The sequence below is a fragment of the Bos indicus genome, chromosome 27 (genome assembly GCF_029378745.1).
Source record: "Bos indicus isolate NIAB-ARS_2022 breed Sahiwal x Tharparkar chromosome 27, NIAB-ARS_B.indTharparkar_mat_pri_1.0, whole genome shotgun sequence".
NCBI classification, from domain to species: Eukaryota; Metazoa; Chordata; class Mammalia; order Artiodactyla; family Bovidae; genus Bos; species Bos indicus.
In genome coordinates, this window is record NC_091786.1 from 20,185,497 (window position 1) to 20,203,106 (window position 17,610).

The 17,610-nt window shown below is 35.2% G+C and overlaps 1 protein-coding gene across 5 annotated transcripts in view; it reads right to left on the reverse strand.

Moving 5' to 3' along the window:
• Window positions 1-17,610, reverse strand: part of MICU3 (mitochondrial calcium uptake family member 3) — a 78,554-nt gene that overhangs the window by 44,392 nt on the left and 16,552 nt on the right. For 4 of the 5 annotated variants that reach the window (XM_070781763.1, XM_019953475.2, XM_070781764.1 and 1 more), the window contains exons 2-3: window positions 6,280-6,433; window positions 2,460-2,491 (exon numbers count right to left, since the gene is read on the reverse strand). In XM_070781763.1, coding sequence (XP_070637864.1) covers window positions 2,460-2,491; window positions 6,280-6,433 — 186 coding nt within the window. Of the gene's footprint in view, window positions 1-2,459; window positions 2,492-6,279; window positions 6,434-11,748; window positions 11,892-17,610 lie in introns of those variants that run through there. The other variant, XM_070781766.1, reaches the window with a different exon arrangement.

A 17,610-nucleotide genomic window follows, 5' to 3' on the forward strand; every position in this document is an offset into this window, starting at 1 on the left:
TGATATTTCTACCGGCCATCTGGATTCCAGGTTGTGCTTCTTCCAGCCCAGCGTTTCTCATAATGTACTCTGCATATAAGTTAAATAAACAGGGTGACAATATACAGCCTTGACGTACTCTTTTTCCAATTTGAACCAGTCTGTTGTTCCATGACCAACCTAGATAGCATATTAAAAAGCAGAGACATTACTTTGCCAACAAAGGTCCGTCTAGTCAAGGCTATGGTTTCTCCAGTAGTCATGTATGGATGTGAGAGTTGGACTGTGAAGAAAGCTGAGCGCCGAAGAATTGATGCTTTTGAACTGTGGTGTTGGAGAAGACTCTTGAGAGTCCCTTGGACTGCAAGGAGACCCAACCAGTCCATTCCAAAGGAGATCAGTCCTGGGTGTTCTTTGGAAGGAATGATGCTAAAGCTGAAACTCCAATACTTTGGCCATCTCATGCGAAGAGTTGACTCATTGGAAAAGACCCTGATGCTGGGAGGGATTGGGGACAGGAGGAGAAGGGGACGACAGAGGATGAGATGGCTGGATGGCATCACCGACTTGATGGACGTGAGTCTGAGTGAACTCTGGGAGTTGGTGATGGACAGGGAGGCCTGGCATGCTGCAATTCATGGGGTCGTAAAGAGTCGGACACGACTGAGCAACTGAACTGAACTGAACTGACAGATGCCTTTTAAAGGATTTATACAATTTTCTTGAGTACAATTTTTTAAGTAAATACTTAATATATATGTTATAGGAAAATTAGGAAGTGCAGAAAATAAAAACAGATTGTGATCCAGGGATTAACCATAATTAAAATTTTTATTTAATCTCATTTTAATTTCATTCTTTATCTATTTATTTTTTGTCATTCTTGTTGCAAATATTGAATAATTTTCTATGTAAAGTTTTGTAAGCATGATCATATTTTCCTGCCAAACATTCTTCATTTTCATTTTAATGGCTACAGAGCAGTTCTGAGTAACTTTTTATATTCTTAAAACCTGTGAACCCAGAAGAGATATTGCTTATGTGAATTATATTTAATTATATTTAATGCATGTGGAAATAGAAATGATACTTTTCTTATTGGTCACACCCCATAGCTTGTGGAATCTTAGTTTCCTGACCAGGGATTGAACTGCGACCTCAGCAGTGAAAGTGCTGAGTCGTAACCACTGTGGTGGTGGGAGTTTAGTCACTAAGTCGTGTTCGACTCTTTGTGACCCCATGGATTTAGCCTGTCAGGCTCATCTGTCCATTGGATTTCCCAGGCAAGAATATTAGAGTGGGTTGCCATTTCCTCCTCCAGGGAATCTTCCTGACCCAGGGATCAAACCCAGGTCTCCTGCATTGCAGGTGGATTCTTTACCAACTGAACTACCAAGGAAGCACCCTAAGCACTGTGCCACCAGGGAAACGATATATTCCCAAGAAATGATATATTTTTAAAACATAAAAATACATAAGCACATATTCTATTATCTCTCAGAGTGATGATGTCATCACTCATCATGAAGCCTCTAGAAAACGCCACTGTACCCTTGTGAGAGAATGAGAGTAACAGAACAAGCAACTTCTCCGTTCATTATGAAGACAGTCTTGACTTTATGGATGCCCTGAAAAGGTCTTTGCATGTTAAGAAAAATCAGTTTATATTATTTTACAATGTGCTGCTTTATTCAACCCTATGTTTTTAGGCCTATTCATGTTGATAAACATAGGTCTTATGTATTATTCATTTTAGCTCTTCTTCATTTGTCCTTCATATGCCTACTTCACATTCTTTTATTAATCTTCTACTAATTGACATTTATATTGTTTCTGATTTTTTCAGGACTCCTGGTATAAGCATGCAAATGTTTCTCTTATATCTAGAAGTAGAATTTTTGATATGCATAAGATATTGCCAAATTTCTCTCAAAAGAGAAAATACCAACCTACATTCTCACCTGGTTCCTCCTTTCTATCCTTGATAATTACTGGTATTGTTAGATTTCTGGAAGCTGACTACTTGATGGGTGTAAAACAGTATCATATAATTGGTTTAATTTGCATATCCCTGATTACTGGTGAGGTTTGCATATCCCTGAATACATACATTTATTGGCCTCTCTGGCTATGTCCATCCATTATTTTCTTATTATCTTTTTTATGTTGATTTACAGGACTTCTATATAATTATAAGATACTTAGCCTTTTCTGTTCATAGGTTGCAAGCATATTCTCCCACATGTCATACCTCTTTTAACATTGTTGACACTGTCTTTTGTGTGCCAACATTTTTAATATTTAATTTAGCAAAATTTGCCAATAATCTCCTTTGAGTTTAGCTTTATGTATATTTATACATGTACATATCACAATGTATGCATCATAAACATATATATATGTGTGTGTATATATATATATATACACACACACATATTTAATTGTGTGCATGCCTATGTATAGCAAGAGCTTTAACTTACCTGCTTGGAAAGTGACTTCCATGTTTTAGCAACTATAAAAAACAAACATAAAAAAGTGGATAATAAATACTTCATGTAATGTATATAAAAATCCAGTAACCATCTACATCATAACTCATGACACTGACTTTTATATCTAAAAGGCAAAGTTTTTTTTAACCTCAAGATGTGGACCTATGTATGTTATACATTTTGTATTGGTCTCATGTACTATAAACTATTCATAATAATATCAGTGGAGTAGAAAACATATTTTCCATAATCATCATCTCACTTTGGAGATTTCTAGATTTAAAAAGTAAATTAACTTACTCCAAGTTAAATATCCTATGGGCTTAAAACACAAATAATGATATTCATTAAATGTTTTTAGAATATAAAATAATAGAGAAATTATAATTTTAAGGTGTTACCCGTGATCTCTGCTGTATTAATATCTCTGATTACAATTTGAAGGTTGGGTTTCTCTACAGTGAATGGGAAGGACAGGGCAAAGATAAAAAGAAATGAAGGAGAGAACAGGTGATGTTCTAGAAAGACTTGGCCTGTTCTCCACTCTTCTCTAAGAATGTTACAGTTGAATAAAATACTGGAGGTCACTTTCTCTTTCTGATTTCTCCTCACATCCCTGAAGACCTCAAACACTATAAGTCTTATAATATTAAAATAAGTGCAGTCAACAGTGCTGTTTCTTTGCTCAGATTTGAACACTGTGAATATATAATGCCTGTCCAAGAATTATCTCCAGGTTTGAATGTGATTAAGTCCTATAATACAGCTGTGTTAGCAACTAGTAAATATTAACTATTTCAGCTACAGCACAATAATGACAAGTAATATTTTTTCTCCATGGTCATGTGGGTTTTTTTATATAATTAACCATAGTTAATATAAATAATATATCAAATTCAAGATTATAAGATAGGCAGTTTTTGCTATGTACTTTTCTCTCTTTTAAGCAATGTAATAAGTCATTTTAAGATCACGAGGGAAGAACTATATTCTAAAATTTAGCAAACTGATTCCTATGAAGATAGTTTTCTTCTCTATGCAGTAACAACATCCTTTCTTTACCTAAGATAGTTAATATGGAACCCTGTAATCAAGTGATTAAAATCACAGGTCTATAAGGTAGACTTCAGCATTTAACCTTAATTATAATACTTTATACATTCACTGCGTAGACATCTTCATTTACATAGTGAACATAACAATGTAAATAATTTTATTATTCTGTTGCTTTTGAAATATAGCAGTAAGAAAGGAAGAAAAGTAAATGGTACAAAAGTACATGCATATGCTCTTATGCAATGTTCAGAAGGTATTTATCAGAAGAGGAAGTTAGACACTCTTGAGTTTTGTAGGGTTTATGAGATTTCCAGGGTAAATTATTCACAAAAGACATATTCATTCTGCCGGATATGTCATCATGTTCAGTATTACTGGCTTTTTAAAAAATAAAACTAAAGAGCCATTAAGATTGTTCTTCAAAGGATTCTCTGATTTTCTAAATTCTTTATTTCAAATGAAGTTACTGCATATATAAGGTAAAAAGAAACTTCATTCTTTTGGACATATTTTATTTCTTAGGCTATAGGTTGATGTTCATTATATTTTTAATACTTTTAAGTCTGAACTTTTTAAACAATAAATTCTTTAAAAAGTACTTGAAGCTACATGAAAATAATTACTTATTTTAGCTCTAGATGGAAAATTTACCTTTTAGGTTCTATATAAGTAGGTAAAATAAATTTTCTTGATTTCAAACATAAAGTTATAATCAGTGATCTGATGTATATCTCAATTAACATTTATTTGAATTATAATTATTAAGCAAATGTTTACATGGCATAGCATTTTCCTGTTAATGTTGCCATAAAATTAAGGATTTTAAAAAATAATGGTTCTGAATTCAAGTGATAATGATGATGATAACAATGACACCTAGCAAAGCGTATTAAGTGCCTACTGTATATTGGTATTACACTAAACATAACTGATATCATTCAATCCTCAAAAAACTTCCTAAGACTTTGTTACTTTCACTTTTATAAATGAAGAAACAGAAGACTAAATAACTTACTCAGGTTCTCAAAGCTCATAAAAAAATGCCAAGGTCTAAACACAAGTCTGTCTAATTTTAATAGGCTACTTTGGTATGTATATGATTTAATATTCCATCTCTGAAGCATATTTTCTTTTTAGAGGTAAATATTTATTTTTAAAGTCCTATACTTTAAAAAAAAGTTTTTACAAATATCTTGATCTTTAGTTATCATTCTTAATTACAGCTTAGAAGTACTGATTAGAAATTAACTGATGTTGACAAAGAAGGAAAAATATCATATGACATATGACATCTCTTATATGTGGAATCTAAAAAGAAATGATACAAATGAACTACTTACAAAACAAAAAGAGACTCACAGACTTAGGGAATGAACTTATGGTTGCCTATACACACTGTTGTTCTATTTAAAATGGATAATCAACAAGGTCCTATGTATAACACATGGAACTCTGTTCAATGTTATATGTCAGCCTGGTTGGGAGGGGAGTTTGGGGGAGAATGGGTACATGTATATGTATGGCTGAGGCCCTTTACTATCCACCCCATCACAACATTGTGAATCAGTTATACCCCAATACAAAATAAAAAATAAATTAATTAAATATAAAAAATAAACTACTGTTAATCTGAGTTTCTTGCTTAAAGAAAACACCTGACAATATTTGTTGTCAATAATAACATCTGAGATTTCAAGTGAAAATGAAAATTTTGGAAAGCTTGTATACACCATGCATTTGACAGCTTTCCAACAAGCAAAGACTTTTCTGATAAGATTCTGATGGTATTAGTGAATGTGATTTTTTAAAAAACATTGTACAGTGAAATATGGCAATATTTGACAGATCGATGTAATTTAATGAATCAATATTTTCTAGCTGATAGTACAAAATTATATTAATGTAAAGAAAAAAGAGCCATTCAAATATGCAATGTAGGCCAATGGATTTTAACAAAACAGATGACAAAAATGTCAGAGTCCACATTGCAACTAAACTTTAAGAAACTACCAGCAGCCAAGTATTGATATAATACCAAAGAAGAATATCTATGATTATTTGAAAAGGCTTTTGTAATACCCTTCCCTTTTCCTCCTTCAATATCTGTTAGGCAGATTTTGTTCATTTGTCGATACTTTCTGAAAACAAACACTGCAACAAATTGAACACAAAGACAGATATAAGAATCCAGATGTCTTCTATTAAGTCAGACATTAAAGTGACCAGATGTCTTCTATTAAGTCAGACATTAAAGTGACTTTGTAAGAATGTACATAATGCCCAAAAGTTTGAGAACCACTGCCTTAACACATGGAAAAGTGAGAAACAATCAATCTACATTTACACTGTAGGAACCATGACATATTCAGAAAAGACACAGGAAGAATTCTTGTCCAAGTCTAACTGCAAAGCCAGTTCTCTGAGTTCTTCTGTCCAGGCTGGATATAAGAACTGATTTGGCAGAATAAGAACCTTTATCAAGAATATTAAAAATAAGGTGGGTGTTTAGTCTGATGTACTGAGAAAGAGGGAACAAATGAAATTTCTGAAAAGAAAAGATACCAGTAGGGGTTTATAAGAAGTATTAGTCATTGTATCTTTTGATACATAGTATCACAACATCATATCTTTTGAAGTATTACATTACTTGGTTAGTTGTTCTGAAAAACTTACACTGCTCCACAATTTTAAAAAATAGAGATAAGAAAAAATGTTATAACATTGTTGAGATAAACTTGAGAAATATACTTACTTTTGGGCTCATCTGTTGTAACAGCCAAAATAAAATCATATGGAGTCATGAACAACTGCCCTTCACATTCTATAGAAGCAAACAAACGAAATCGCCTTTCCCGAGATGTAGCATAGAGGTCCAGGTCTTCGACTTCTGTTCTGCCAACAGCAACCTGAAGTTAAGAAAGCAAGTAAGTCTGGACTGTGTGAAGCGACACTTCCTTCTAGAAGATACATGTCTTCAATTACGTTGAGAGGGAATTAACAGAGCAAAAGAAAAAAGGTGAAAATACATAATCATAAACAAATATCCACATGAATAAAATGAATTAACACTCAGAAGATCCTACTATGAATATCATTCAGATTCTGAAGACTTTACACTGGCTCTTTGAACTCGTGATTTCTTTCTTTAGTTTCAGTCTCGGGGAACGTTAAATTTCTGAGCTAGTAGTTTCTTCAGAAGGAACACCAACACTTGCTGAATGCCTACTACGTACTCTCTATATAGGCCTACTTATTTAATTAGAACTCTTTTTACTGTAGTCTATTAATCTTCTAAAAGAAGAAAGGGAAACCCTGACAAGCTGTTCATGGCAACAACTAAGGAACCATTTAACAGCAGAGTTTAGGTTTGTGCTAAAGTCGCTAACTCTAGATCACTAGGGTAGAGTTACCACCAATGATCACTCTGAATTCTACCCAAAGTTAAGATAAGCAGAATGAGGAGTGTGTGTGTATGGGGAGAAGGGAATCTCTTTTGTTTTCCTTAATTTTTAAAATCTTTCCTGGTAGATAGATAAACAATTTCTATTATTTATTTTCTTTGAACTGTAACAAAACTGTTAATATTTTTCTTCCTGATTCCAAAAGCAATGCATAGCTACTGTATATAATTCAGAAGACAGAATTTAAAAACTTGTAATTGTTTATGAATTTTTTGCCAAAAAATCAGGGTTATACTAAACTGTCTGGTTATCTGATTCTTTTTACTAATTAATATATCATTTTTCCATGGCACTAGTCTAGTTTTAGTAACAATGCAATATTACATAGTAAATGTTTGTTGCCTAACTAAATTAATGAATTCCACATGGTTGAATATTTAGGTAATTCATAGTACTTCACTACTATAAAACAATGTTATTAACATAATGGCCTGCCGTGAAAATATTTAGATGTATCTATAAATAGTTCCTTGGGATTAATTCCTGGGAGTAAACTTATTGGTCAAACAGTCATTTCATACACATTATCGAGATACTTCCAGGAAGCTTATGGCAATTTACATGGCTATCAACAATATAAAATTATACCTTCACACATTTCACACAAAACATTTTATATCAGAAAAAAATTCTTCTTTAGGATGACAAACTTAATCTCCTTATTGCCTCTTCTAAGTCATTCCAAACTGTGTACAAACTTAAAATTATTTAAACATCCACTATTTTGAGAAGTTGTATCAAAACAGACAATAAGAACTTTCAGTAAGGAAAATACATTTTATATTTCTAAGTTACACCTTATTAAAAAAAAACCAGGCAAATTATTAATCTTTTCTACTACTCTGAAGACTAAGACTTTTAAAAACATAATGGAAATAGTCAAATAAAAAAATTTTTAAATGCCTTTTTAAAATGGCCTGTACAACAGGTAGAATCTAGTCTCAGCCCTTAAAGAATATATGATCTATATAGGTGGACAAAATGCTAGTTGGAGGGACAAAAGGTACAAACATGGAAAAGAAAGTCAGAGTAAACAGAAGAAAAGCACAATAGACTGAGGTTAGTAAGAAGACTTCCCTGGTGGCTCAGACGGTAAAGAGTTTGCCTGCGATGTGGGAGACCAGGATTTGATCCCTGGATTGGGAAGATCACTTGGAGAGCATAGCAACCCACGTCAGTATTCTTGGCTGGAGAATCCCTTGGACAGAGAAGCCCTGGCAGGCTACAGTCCATGGGGTTCCAAAGAGTTGGACATGACTGAGCAACTAAGCACAGGAAGAACAACATATGAATTTTAATGTCAGGAAGAGATATGAGCATTCTAGGTTTACACAGCATATGTGAAGGTGGAAATCATCTTCTTGCAACAAAAGTTTTGCATTCATGGAAAAGTGTAGGTAAACTGGTAACAATTTCTGAGTGAAAGACTAAAGGACCGGGATTTAATCTGACAGAAAACAAAAATGGCCTTAGGAGATTCTTAAGTGAAGTAATGACAGAAAGAAAATGGTACTTTAGAAAGACAAAGCAACCTGGTAACAGAGATAAGATAGCTCAGCAGTATATTAATAGCAAAGTCAGATAATCCATATATTGGGAAGTTATTTGGGCTCTACCATGGGTAAGGAGGGCTTCCCTCATAGCTCAGTTGGTAAAGTCTGACAGCAATGCAGGAGACCTGGGTTCAATCCCTGGGTTGGGAAGATCCCCTGGAGAAGGAAATGGCAACCCACTCTGGTATTCTTGCCTGGAGAATCCCACGGACAGAGGAGCCTGGCAGGTTACAGTCTATGGGGTCGCAAGAGTCAGACACGACTGAGTGACTAAAGTGCACATAGGTAAGGAGTCACTCAATCACTCAGTGTCAATAATAAGCAATAATTTCCCTGAATACTCCTCAGGGATCCATCTACCATCTTAAGTCTGCTTCTACATCTGTATCTCAGGGGCTTTTTCTTCCTCTCTGGGCAGGGGAACCAATCTTGTCTGTGACCATAGTTTATTCTCCTGTTTTCTTCTCGCTAAGCCATTTCCTTGGGTTGAGGTGGCCCCCATCAACCATGACTCATCTCCAGTGAATTTCCTAAAGGACCGCTTGATGTGGGGCACTCACTGCTTCTGCACCATAATCTGAAGTCATGCTTCAATCTAACACCCAGAACCACAATTTTTGCCTATTTCCTATAACCTAACATGAACTTTATGTGTGACTTCCGCCCTTACCTGGTGCTGCCACTACTGCTCATGAGGTGCCTGCTGCTTTCTCATCAAACTATCCCTCCTTAGGCCTGGTCCCAGCACACCAAGCCTGCCTGCCTGCTGCAGCTGGCAATTTGATCTACCTATGAACTAATGCTGACAAATCCTCCTTTTCCTTAACTTCTACCAACAATCAATTAACAAAGCCTGTTGTTCTCCCTCTGATTTCTCACATCCACCCACTGCTACTACGTTTGTTTAAGCAATCACTACTTCCCTAAAATTTTAGTCATGGCCTGTGGTTTTCGCCTCTATTCTATGAGAGAAAGAAAGAAAAAAACACGTGGAACTGTGGAACAATTTGTATTCTTTGAACACAAGAAGCAGTTTCAGAAGTTAAAGGTTTTCATTAAAACATCACTGTATGTATGAGTTCTACCTCTAGTTGCCTTAGCAGAAGTACCCGTCATTTTTGATAATGGCACTAGGTGCCTACTGGTCTATTTATCACCTTAAAAGGAGGTGTGGGGAGGAGTTTGGGAACGGTTTGTGCCACAAATACATATATTTATAAATATATATTTCTATCCCTAAAAGGGATATATATATACACACACACACACACACACATATTTGGTATACATATATATGGCATATACATATATATATCCTAAAGGGGAAGAATATAATTTACATATAAAAAAGATAACCAGAGCCTGAGTGCTTAAAAGGGCCTCCAGCTACTGCAGTTGTGTGGGTCCCTCCATTGCCTCTGCTCAATTTAGTGTGATAAATCACATGGTGTAATAATACACATTGTTGTTGTTCAGTCACTAAGTTGTGTCCAACTCTTTGCCACCTCCTGGACTGCAGCATGACAGGGTTTCCTGTCCTTCACCATCTCCTGGAGCTTGCTCCAAACTAATGTCCATTGAGTCGGTGATGCAATCCAACCATCTCATCCTCTGCCACCTCCTTCTTCTCCTGCCCTCAATCTTTCCCAGCATCAGGTTCTTTTCCAGTGAGTCAGTTCTTGGCATCAGGTAATGAAAGTATTGGAGCTTCAGCTTCAGCTCAGTCCTTCCAATGAATATTCAGGGTTGATTTCCTTTAGGATTGACTGGTTGGATCTCCTTGCAGTCCAAGGGACTCTCAAGAGTCTTCTCCAGCACCACAATTTGAAAGCAACAATTATTTGTCATTCAGCCTTCCTTATGGTCCAGCTCACATCTGTACATGACTACTGGAAAAACCATAGCTTTGACTAGACGGACCTTTGTTGGCAAAGTGATGTCTCTGCTTTTAATTACTCTGTCTAGGTTTGTCATAGCTTTTCTTCCAAAGAGCAAATGTCTTTTAATTTCATGGCTGCAGTCACCATCTGCAGTGATTTTGGAGCCCTAGAAAATAAAATCTGTCACTGTTTTCACTTTTCCCCCATCTTTTTGCCATGAAGTTGGCATTGCTCAAATGAACCATAGATTGGTAGTAAGCAAAAAACAATTTTCTCATGCCATCACAGTAAACTGGCCTGATCCTAGAGCATTCTAGTTATCATTAGCTGGTAGGACTGGGCTCATCTGGCTGGAGGATCTGATGGGATAGAGCAAAACAGAAAATCAATACTTGGGTCAGTTTTTATACTTTCTGTTCACTTCCACTGACTGATTTGTCTCTTCATACTCAAATACCATAATGCTTTAATTGGTATAGCTTTTGATCATGTTTTTGACTTTAGGTAAAGCAAGACTCCATATGACTGTCAAGCTTTTAAAAATATTTTTGCTGACTGATATGCAATCTTTTCTTCTATGTGAGATTTGAAATTAATCTATGAGGTTCTGTTTTTAAAATTCCATTGATACTTTGGGAGTACACTGAGTTTTGGTGCAATTTAGGATGACTTGACTATAACAAAAAAGCAGCAGACTCACAGATATAGAGTACTAACTAGTGGTTAACAGTAGGGAGAGGGAAGGGAGGCACAGTAGAGAGGTGCTGGAGTGTGAGATACAAACTCTTGGATGTAAGACAGGTTACAAGGATGCACAATGCAACACAACACAAGGAACACAGCCAATATTTTGCTGTAACAGTAAATGGAGTGTAACCTTTAAAAATTGTATAAACTGAATTTTTTTCAAAACTGCCTTTTCATTTTACAGCTGCTGGGAAATTGCATTTTACACATTTTAGGAAATTATTTCATGGGATTTGCTTAACATTCTTTTCAAGTTTGCTGAAAATGTTTAGGGAATCTTCTTCTAGCTCTAAAAAAAATGCTATCTTTTATTTTACTGAGAAATTACAAAACATTCTACATTTGAGTTCTATAATCTCAGTGTTGTTACTTACAAAAATAGAACATATACATGTGTCTGTATATATATACATGGAAATAAAATTTTCAAACACACCTGTAAAATAACAGCTATAATTTAGTCATAAAAATAAATAATGATCATTTTCAGGTAACTGTGGATCCTCTAAGTCATGCCAACATAAGTAAGACAAGTGGTTTAAGAAACAATAGAAATGATAAAAGTTACATTTTTAATTACCTCATCTTCCCAAAAGAAATTAAAAAATACTGTGTCAATGCAATTATTTCCTCTGGAATTTCCAAGCTCAGACCTTTGCAACTAGTACTTGGATGTTACTTCTTAAGGTACTGAAACGAAGGCCTTCAGGCCACATCATTATCCTTCCTGTGAATAACAGAAAGCGAAGGTTCACTGCCAAGGCACCGGCTCATGTTACATCAGGTCAGCAATTTGAAAATTTACTCTGTAGTAAGGTGTGGTTTTCCCAAGGAGGTAAGATTAAACGCCAGATAAAGGATTCACTACTTAACAATTAGAGAAACTGATGCCTACAAGCTGATAATAACCTAAAAAGATAACTTGAAACAATTATATCAATTATCTAAACACCGTAAAATGCATTACCTTTTAGCAGCTGAGAAATGGAGACCCGAGAAGAAAGGATGGAAGAAGGAAAAATAAAAACCATTTGTACTGAGTAAAATTATTTCAATTACTCATGCTTGGTAGTTTATTTTTAAAATGTTTTATGAAATCAAATCAGTACTAATTTTTTAAAGTAAAGAATGATTAAAACATGCATTTAATTTCATGTTGGATGGTGATCATTTGGTATGAGGCCCTACCATATATTGGCAAATGTACCAACATTTTTATAAAACATTAAAAAGCAAATATCATTTGAATTTATATCTTTATTTTATATTTTCTGGGCAAGAATCTTATGAGATGTGCATGAGATTCTATTCACATCTATTTTTATTCTAGCTAAAATGATGTTCATGGAAGTATTACATTTGGCTTTCTCAAATGGCTTCAGGCTGATTTAAAAGCTTCTAAGAAGATAAAAGGGGTAACATTTTCTTTGCTTGTTGGGTGGTCGAAAGGTTAAACATCAAGTTCTCAGTGTGGGAAAATCCCAAAGTCCTCTAAGGGAAATGTTTTGATGCTTGGTAAATATGTCCATTTGGAAATATATACAACTAAAGATCAGTCAAGAAGCACTTCCCTGGCTGAGATCACATTGGGAAAAAAAAGTAACTGACCAATTATTTTAAAGTCTCCACTTGCACTGTTACATTAGCTTACATTACAGGATTCTTTATAAGTTTACAAAGTACCTTCACATATATCATCTCATTATTTGATAGGACGGTAGGCGAACGTATCTCTGAGGTGTTAGTAATCACAGTACTTTGATATGTACACCTAGCCTCTTCCTAGGGCCTTGCTCCAGCAGTGACCTCCCCTGCCTTTCCTACCTCACTGTTTTCACCTCTTCCACTCCCACTGAGTGCTTCCCTTCAGCGCACACACATTTCTCCCATTTGGAAGCTTTCCGACCCACCTCTCCATCCAGCTTGTCACAGCAGATTTCCTCTGTTTCAGCAAGTTCTCCCCTTCACCACTCCACTAATACTGCTGGTCAAGGTCACTGATGACCTCCATGTTGCTAAATCCAGAGGCCAATTCTCAGTCAATTCAACTTACAGCATCTGACCCAGTTGATAACTCTCTTTTCCTTGCAACAATTTTTCCTGTCTAAGTCCACCCATTCCTCATTTCCCTCCTATTACCCAGGCAGTTCCTTTTTGGTACTTTTGTTGATACTGCCCTAGGCCAGTCCTTGGACTTCCTCTCTTTTTTGAATCTATACTTACTTCCTTAATCATCTCATCTAGGCTTTACAGATTATAAATATACTGACAAATCCAAAATTTCCATCTCCAGCATTCTGTGATAATATAAATTCCATGAAGGCAGGAATTTTTGTCTGAGTGGTACACTTTTGCTTCCCCAGTGCCTAGAAGAGTTTCTGGCTTTGAGCAAGCTCTCAAATATTTGCTGAATAAATGAATGACTGAAAATGGTTGTAAAACTTACTGTAATTGTTAAATAAGGATTCCCGTAAAAGTTAAAACATACTATTAAAAAACCCAGTTGATAACTCTCTTTTCCTTCCTCAGTGATCAATGCAAGCAAATAAAGGAAAACAACAGAATGGGAAAGACTAGAGATCTCTTCAGGAAAATTAGAGATACCAAGGGAACATTTCATGCAAAGATAGGCTCGATAAAGGACAGAAATGGTATGGACCTAACAGAAGCAGAAGATATTAAGAAGAGGTGACAAGAATACATAGAAGAACTGTACAAAAAAGATCTTCACGACCAAGATAATCACGATGGGGTGATCACTGACCTACAGCCAGACATCCTGGAATGTGAAGTCAAGTGGGCCTTAGAAAGCATCACTATGAACAAAGCTAGTGGAGGTGATGGAATTCCAGTGGAGCTATTTCACATCCTGAAAGATGATGCTGTGGAAGTGCTGAACTCAATATGCCAGCAAATTTGGAAAACTCAGCAGTGGCCACAGGACTGGAAAAGGTCAGTTTTCATTCCAATCCTAAAGAAAGGCAATGCCTTTCTTTGAATGCTCAAACTACCACACAATTGCACTCATCTCAAATGCTAGTAAAGTAATGCTCAAAATTCTCCAAGCCAGGCTTCAGCAATACATGAACCGTGAACTTCCAGATGTTCAAGCTGGTTTTAGAAAAGGCAGAGGAACCAGAGATCAAATTGCCAACATCCGCTGGATCATGGAAAAAGCAAGAGAGTTCCAGAAAAACATCTATTTCTGCTTTCTTGACTATGCCAAAGCCTTTGACTGTGTGGATCACAAGAAACTGTGGAAAATTCTGAAAGAGATGGGAATACCAGACCACCTGACCTGCCTCTTGAGAAACCTATATGCAGGTCAAGAAGCAACAGTTAGAACTGGACATGGAACAACAGACTGGTTCCAAATAGGAAAAGGAGTACGTCAAGGCTGTAGACTGTCACCCTGCTTATTTAACTTCTATGCAGAGTACATCATGAGAAACGTTGGGCTGGAAGAAGCACAAGGTGGAATCATGATTGCCAGGAGAAATATCAATAACCTCAGATATGCACATGACACCACCCTTATGGCAGAAAGTGAAGAGGAACTAAAAAGCCTCTTGTTGAAAGTGAAAGAGGAGAGTGAAAAAGTTGGCTTAAAGCTCAACATTCAGAAAAAGAAGATCATGGCTTCTGGTCCCATCACTTCATGGGAAATAGATGGGGAAACAGTGGAAACAGTGCCAGACTTTATATTTTTGGTCTCCAAAATCACTGCAGACGGTGACTGCAGCCATGAAATTAAAAGACGCTTACTCCTTGGAAGGAAAGTTATGACCAACCTAGATAGCATATTAAAAAGCAGAGATATTAGTTTGCCAACAAAGGTCCATCTAGTCAAGGCTATGGTTCTTCCAGTGGTCATGTATGGATGTGAGAGTTGGACTGTGAAGAAAGCTGCGTGCCGAAGAATTGATGCTTTTGAACTGTTGTGTTGGAGAAGAGTCTTGAGAGTCCCTTGGACTGCCAAGGGATAACAAGTCCATTCTAAAGGAGATCAGTCCTGGGTGTTCATTGGAAGGACTGAGGCCGAAGCTGAAACTCCAATACTTTAGCCACTTCATGCAAAGAGTTGACCCAATGGAAAAGACCCTGATGCTGGGAGGGATTGGGGGCAGGGGAAAAGGGGACGACAGAGGATGAGATGGTTAAATGGCATCACCGGCTCGATGGACATGAGTTTGGGTAAACTCCGGGAGTTGGTGATGGACAGGGAGGCCTGGCGTGCTGCGATTCATGGGGTCGCAAAGAGTCGGACACGACTGAGCAACTGAACTGAACTGAACTGATTAAAACACCAATAATTACCTGATACTAACAGGAGTGGGGAAAGTGATAAGAGGAAAACATGTTCAATGATGTGTCTTTTTTTGGAATGGTAAATTTTCTTATACCAATTTATATCAAGTTTTAGATGTATGTATTAAAATATATACAGTTTGTTAAAGTGATATGTAACCACTTGGAGACTGGAAATAGGATGTATAACTTTCAAACCACTAGAGGAAGAGAAATGATATAGGAAGAAAGAGCAATCTAATGCCAGGTGATAAGGGGAAAGAGATAATAACACATATACATAATACAGCAAAAACTCATGCAAACATGTCCACAATTATAATAAGCAAGATTGGGTTAAACTCCTCCATTAAAATGAGAAACTCTCATATTGTGTTTTTAAAAAAAAACTATTAAATGTTCCTTACAAGAATAAAACAATACGAAGAGTGTTTGAAAATACACAGAATTAAGAACCAAAAGTGTTAAATGGGACAAAGAAAGATTCACCAAGAAGGTACTATACACATGAACAAAACAGCTTAAAATTATATGGTAAAAAAATTGTTAAAAGAATGCAATCTGATCAACTCACAATCATGGCTGAGATGTCAATACTTCTTTACTAGAAATGGATACATCAAGTGGAGAAACAAGAAAAAGGATCTGAATAATAAACAAAGAAGGTGCTTATTAACTTTGATTTCAGTAAACAGAGAATATATAAACTTTATTAGTCATCATGAAAACATCAGTAAGATAAAACTGTGAAAGTTATACAGGTTTAATGAAATATTCATATAGTAGAGGATTATACAGGAGTGAAAATAAACTAGAAGTACATGTGTCTAGATGGATACACTTCTTAAACATTAACTTAAAAGACAAATTATAAAAAGGTAGGTACTGTTTATATAAAATGTTTTATAGTTGCAAAATAAGTGTATACTATTCAGAGATACATCCATTTGCAATAAAACTATGGAAACTTATGGGAATGATAAAATGGTTATCTCTTTGGGGAAGAGAGGATCATGACAAGAGAAGGTACATATGTTGGTAGTTTTTTCTTTAAGCTGCTAGTACATACACAGCTAATATGCACTATAGCATTATTGTCTATTTAAAAGTTAGATATGTTCCATTTTAAAAAACAAATTCTTTCAAGGCTTATTCCCTGATGCACATGGGAAAATGCTAAAAAGACTAAAAGAAAAAAGGCCACTTCAGAAAATTTAAGATACACTATTAAATATTGATTGGATTAAAAAAAGAAAGAAAAACTGAGATTATAAGCTTTTTGAAAATAAATGACACTTAGGAATTTACAAAGAGCCCTCTGTATAATTTGGTCAATGCCATTACTGACATAAAAAAATTCATCTATGCATTTCCTGTAAGAAAAATTAAGAATTTAAAATTAATGAACTAAGGGTTTATTTACATAGAAACTAAAAAAGAGGATAAGAACTCAGGAAGTTAAAAAAGAGGATAAGATAAATTTGATGAAAATAGAAGGGAATAGACAATAAAGATAAAAGCAGAAATAAAGTCCCCCAATAAAACAGTAAACACAAAAAGTGGCATTTGAAAAGATGTAATAAAACAGACAAACCTCTATCAAAGTCTGATTTTTAAAAAAAAAAAAACTGAAAATGAATAAACATTAAACTTGAATTATGACCTATCCATAGTTTGGAAGAGCATCCAAATATAAGAAGAGACCTATAATATATTGATATCTCAATATAATATCAGTTTAAAAGGCAAGAACAATACGTACAGTATGGTCACATTTTTGCTAAAAAGGAAATGATATGTGTTTAGTTTACAGGCCTGTAAAATACATTTTTAACAGCACTGAGTGCAGAAAAGCATTTGTGACCTATAAAGTAGAAAAAGGATTTAATATTTCGGCATATTCTAAAAATCAGTCAATAAAAAATAAAAGTTGGCAAAGGATATTAATGGGCAATCCCCAGGAAACTATAAACAAACAAAAAATTCTCCACCTCACTAACAATCAGAGAAGTAGAAATTATAACAATCATGGTAAATCATTTTTCATACTCAAATTTGGAAAACAAATTTGACAAAGTGAAAGGGGACACTGGAAGCCCATTACTTATTGCTGGCAAAAGTATATATTAGTATA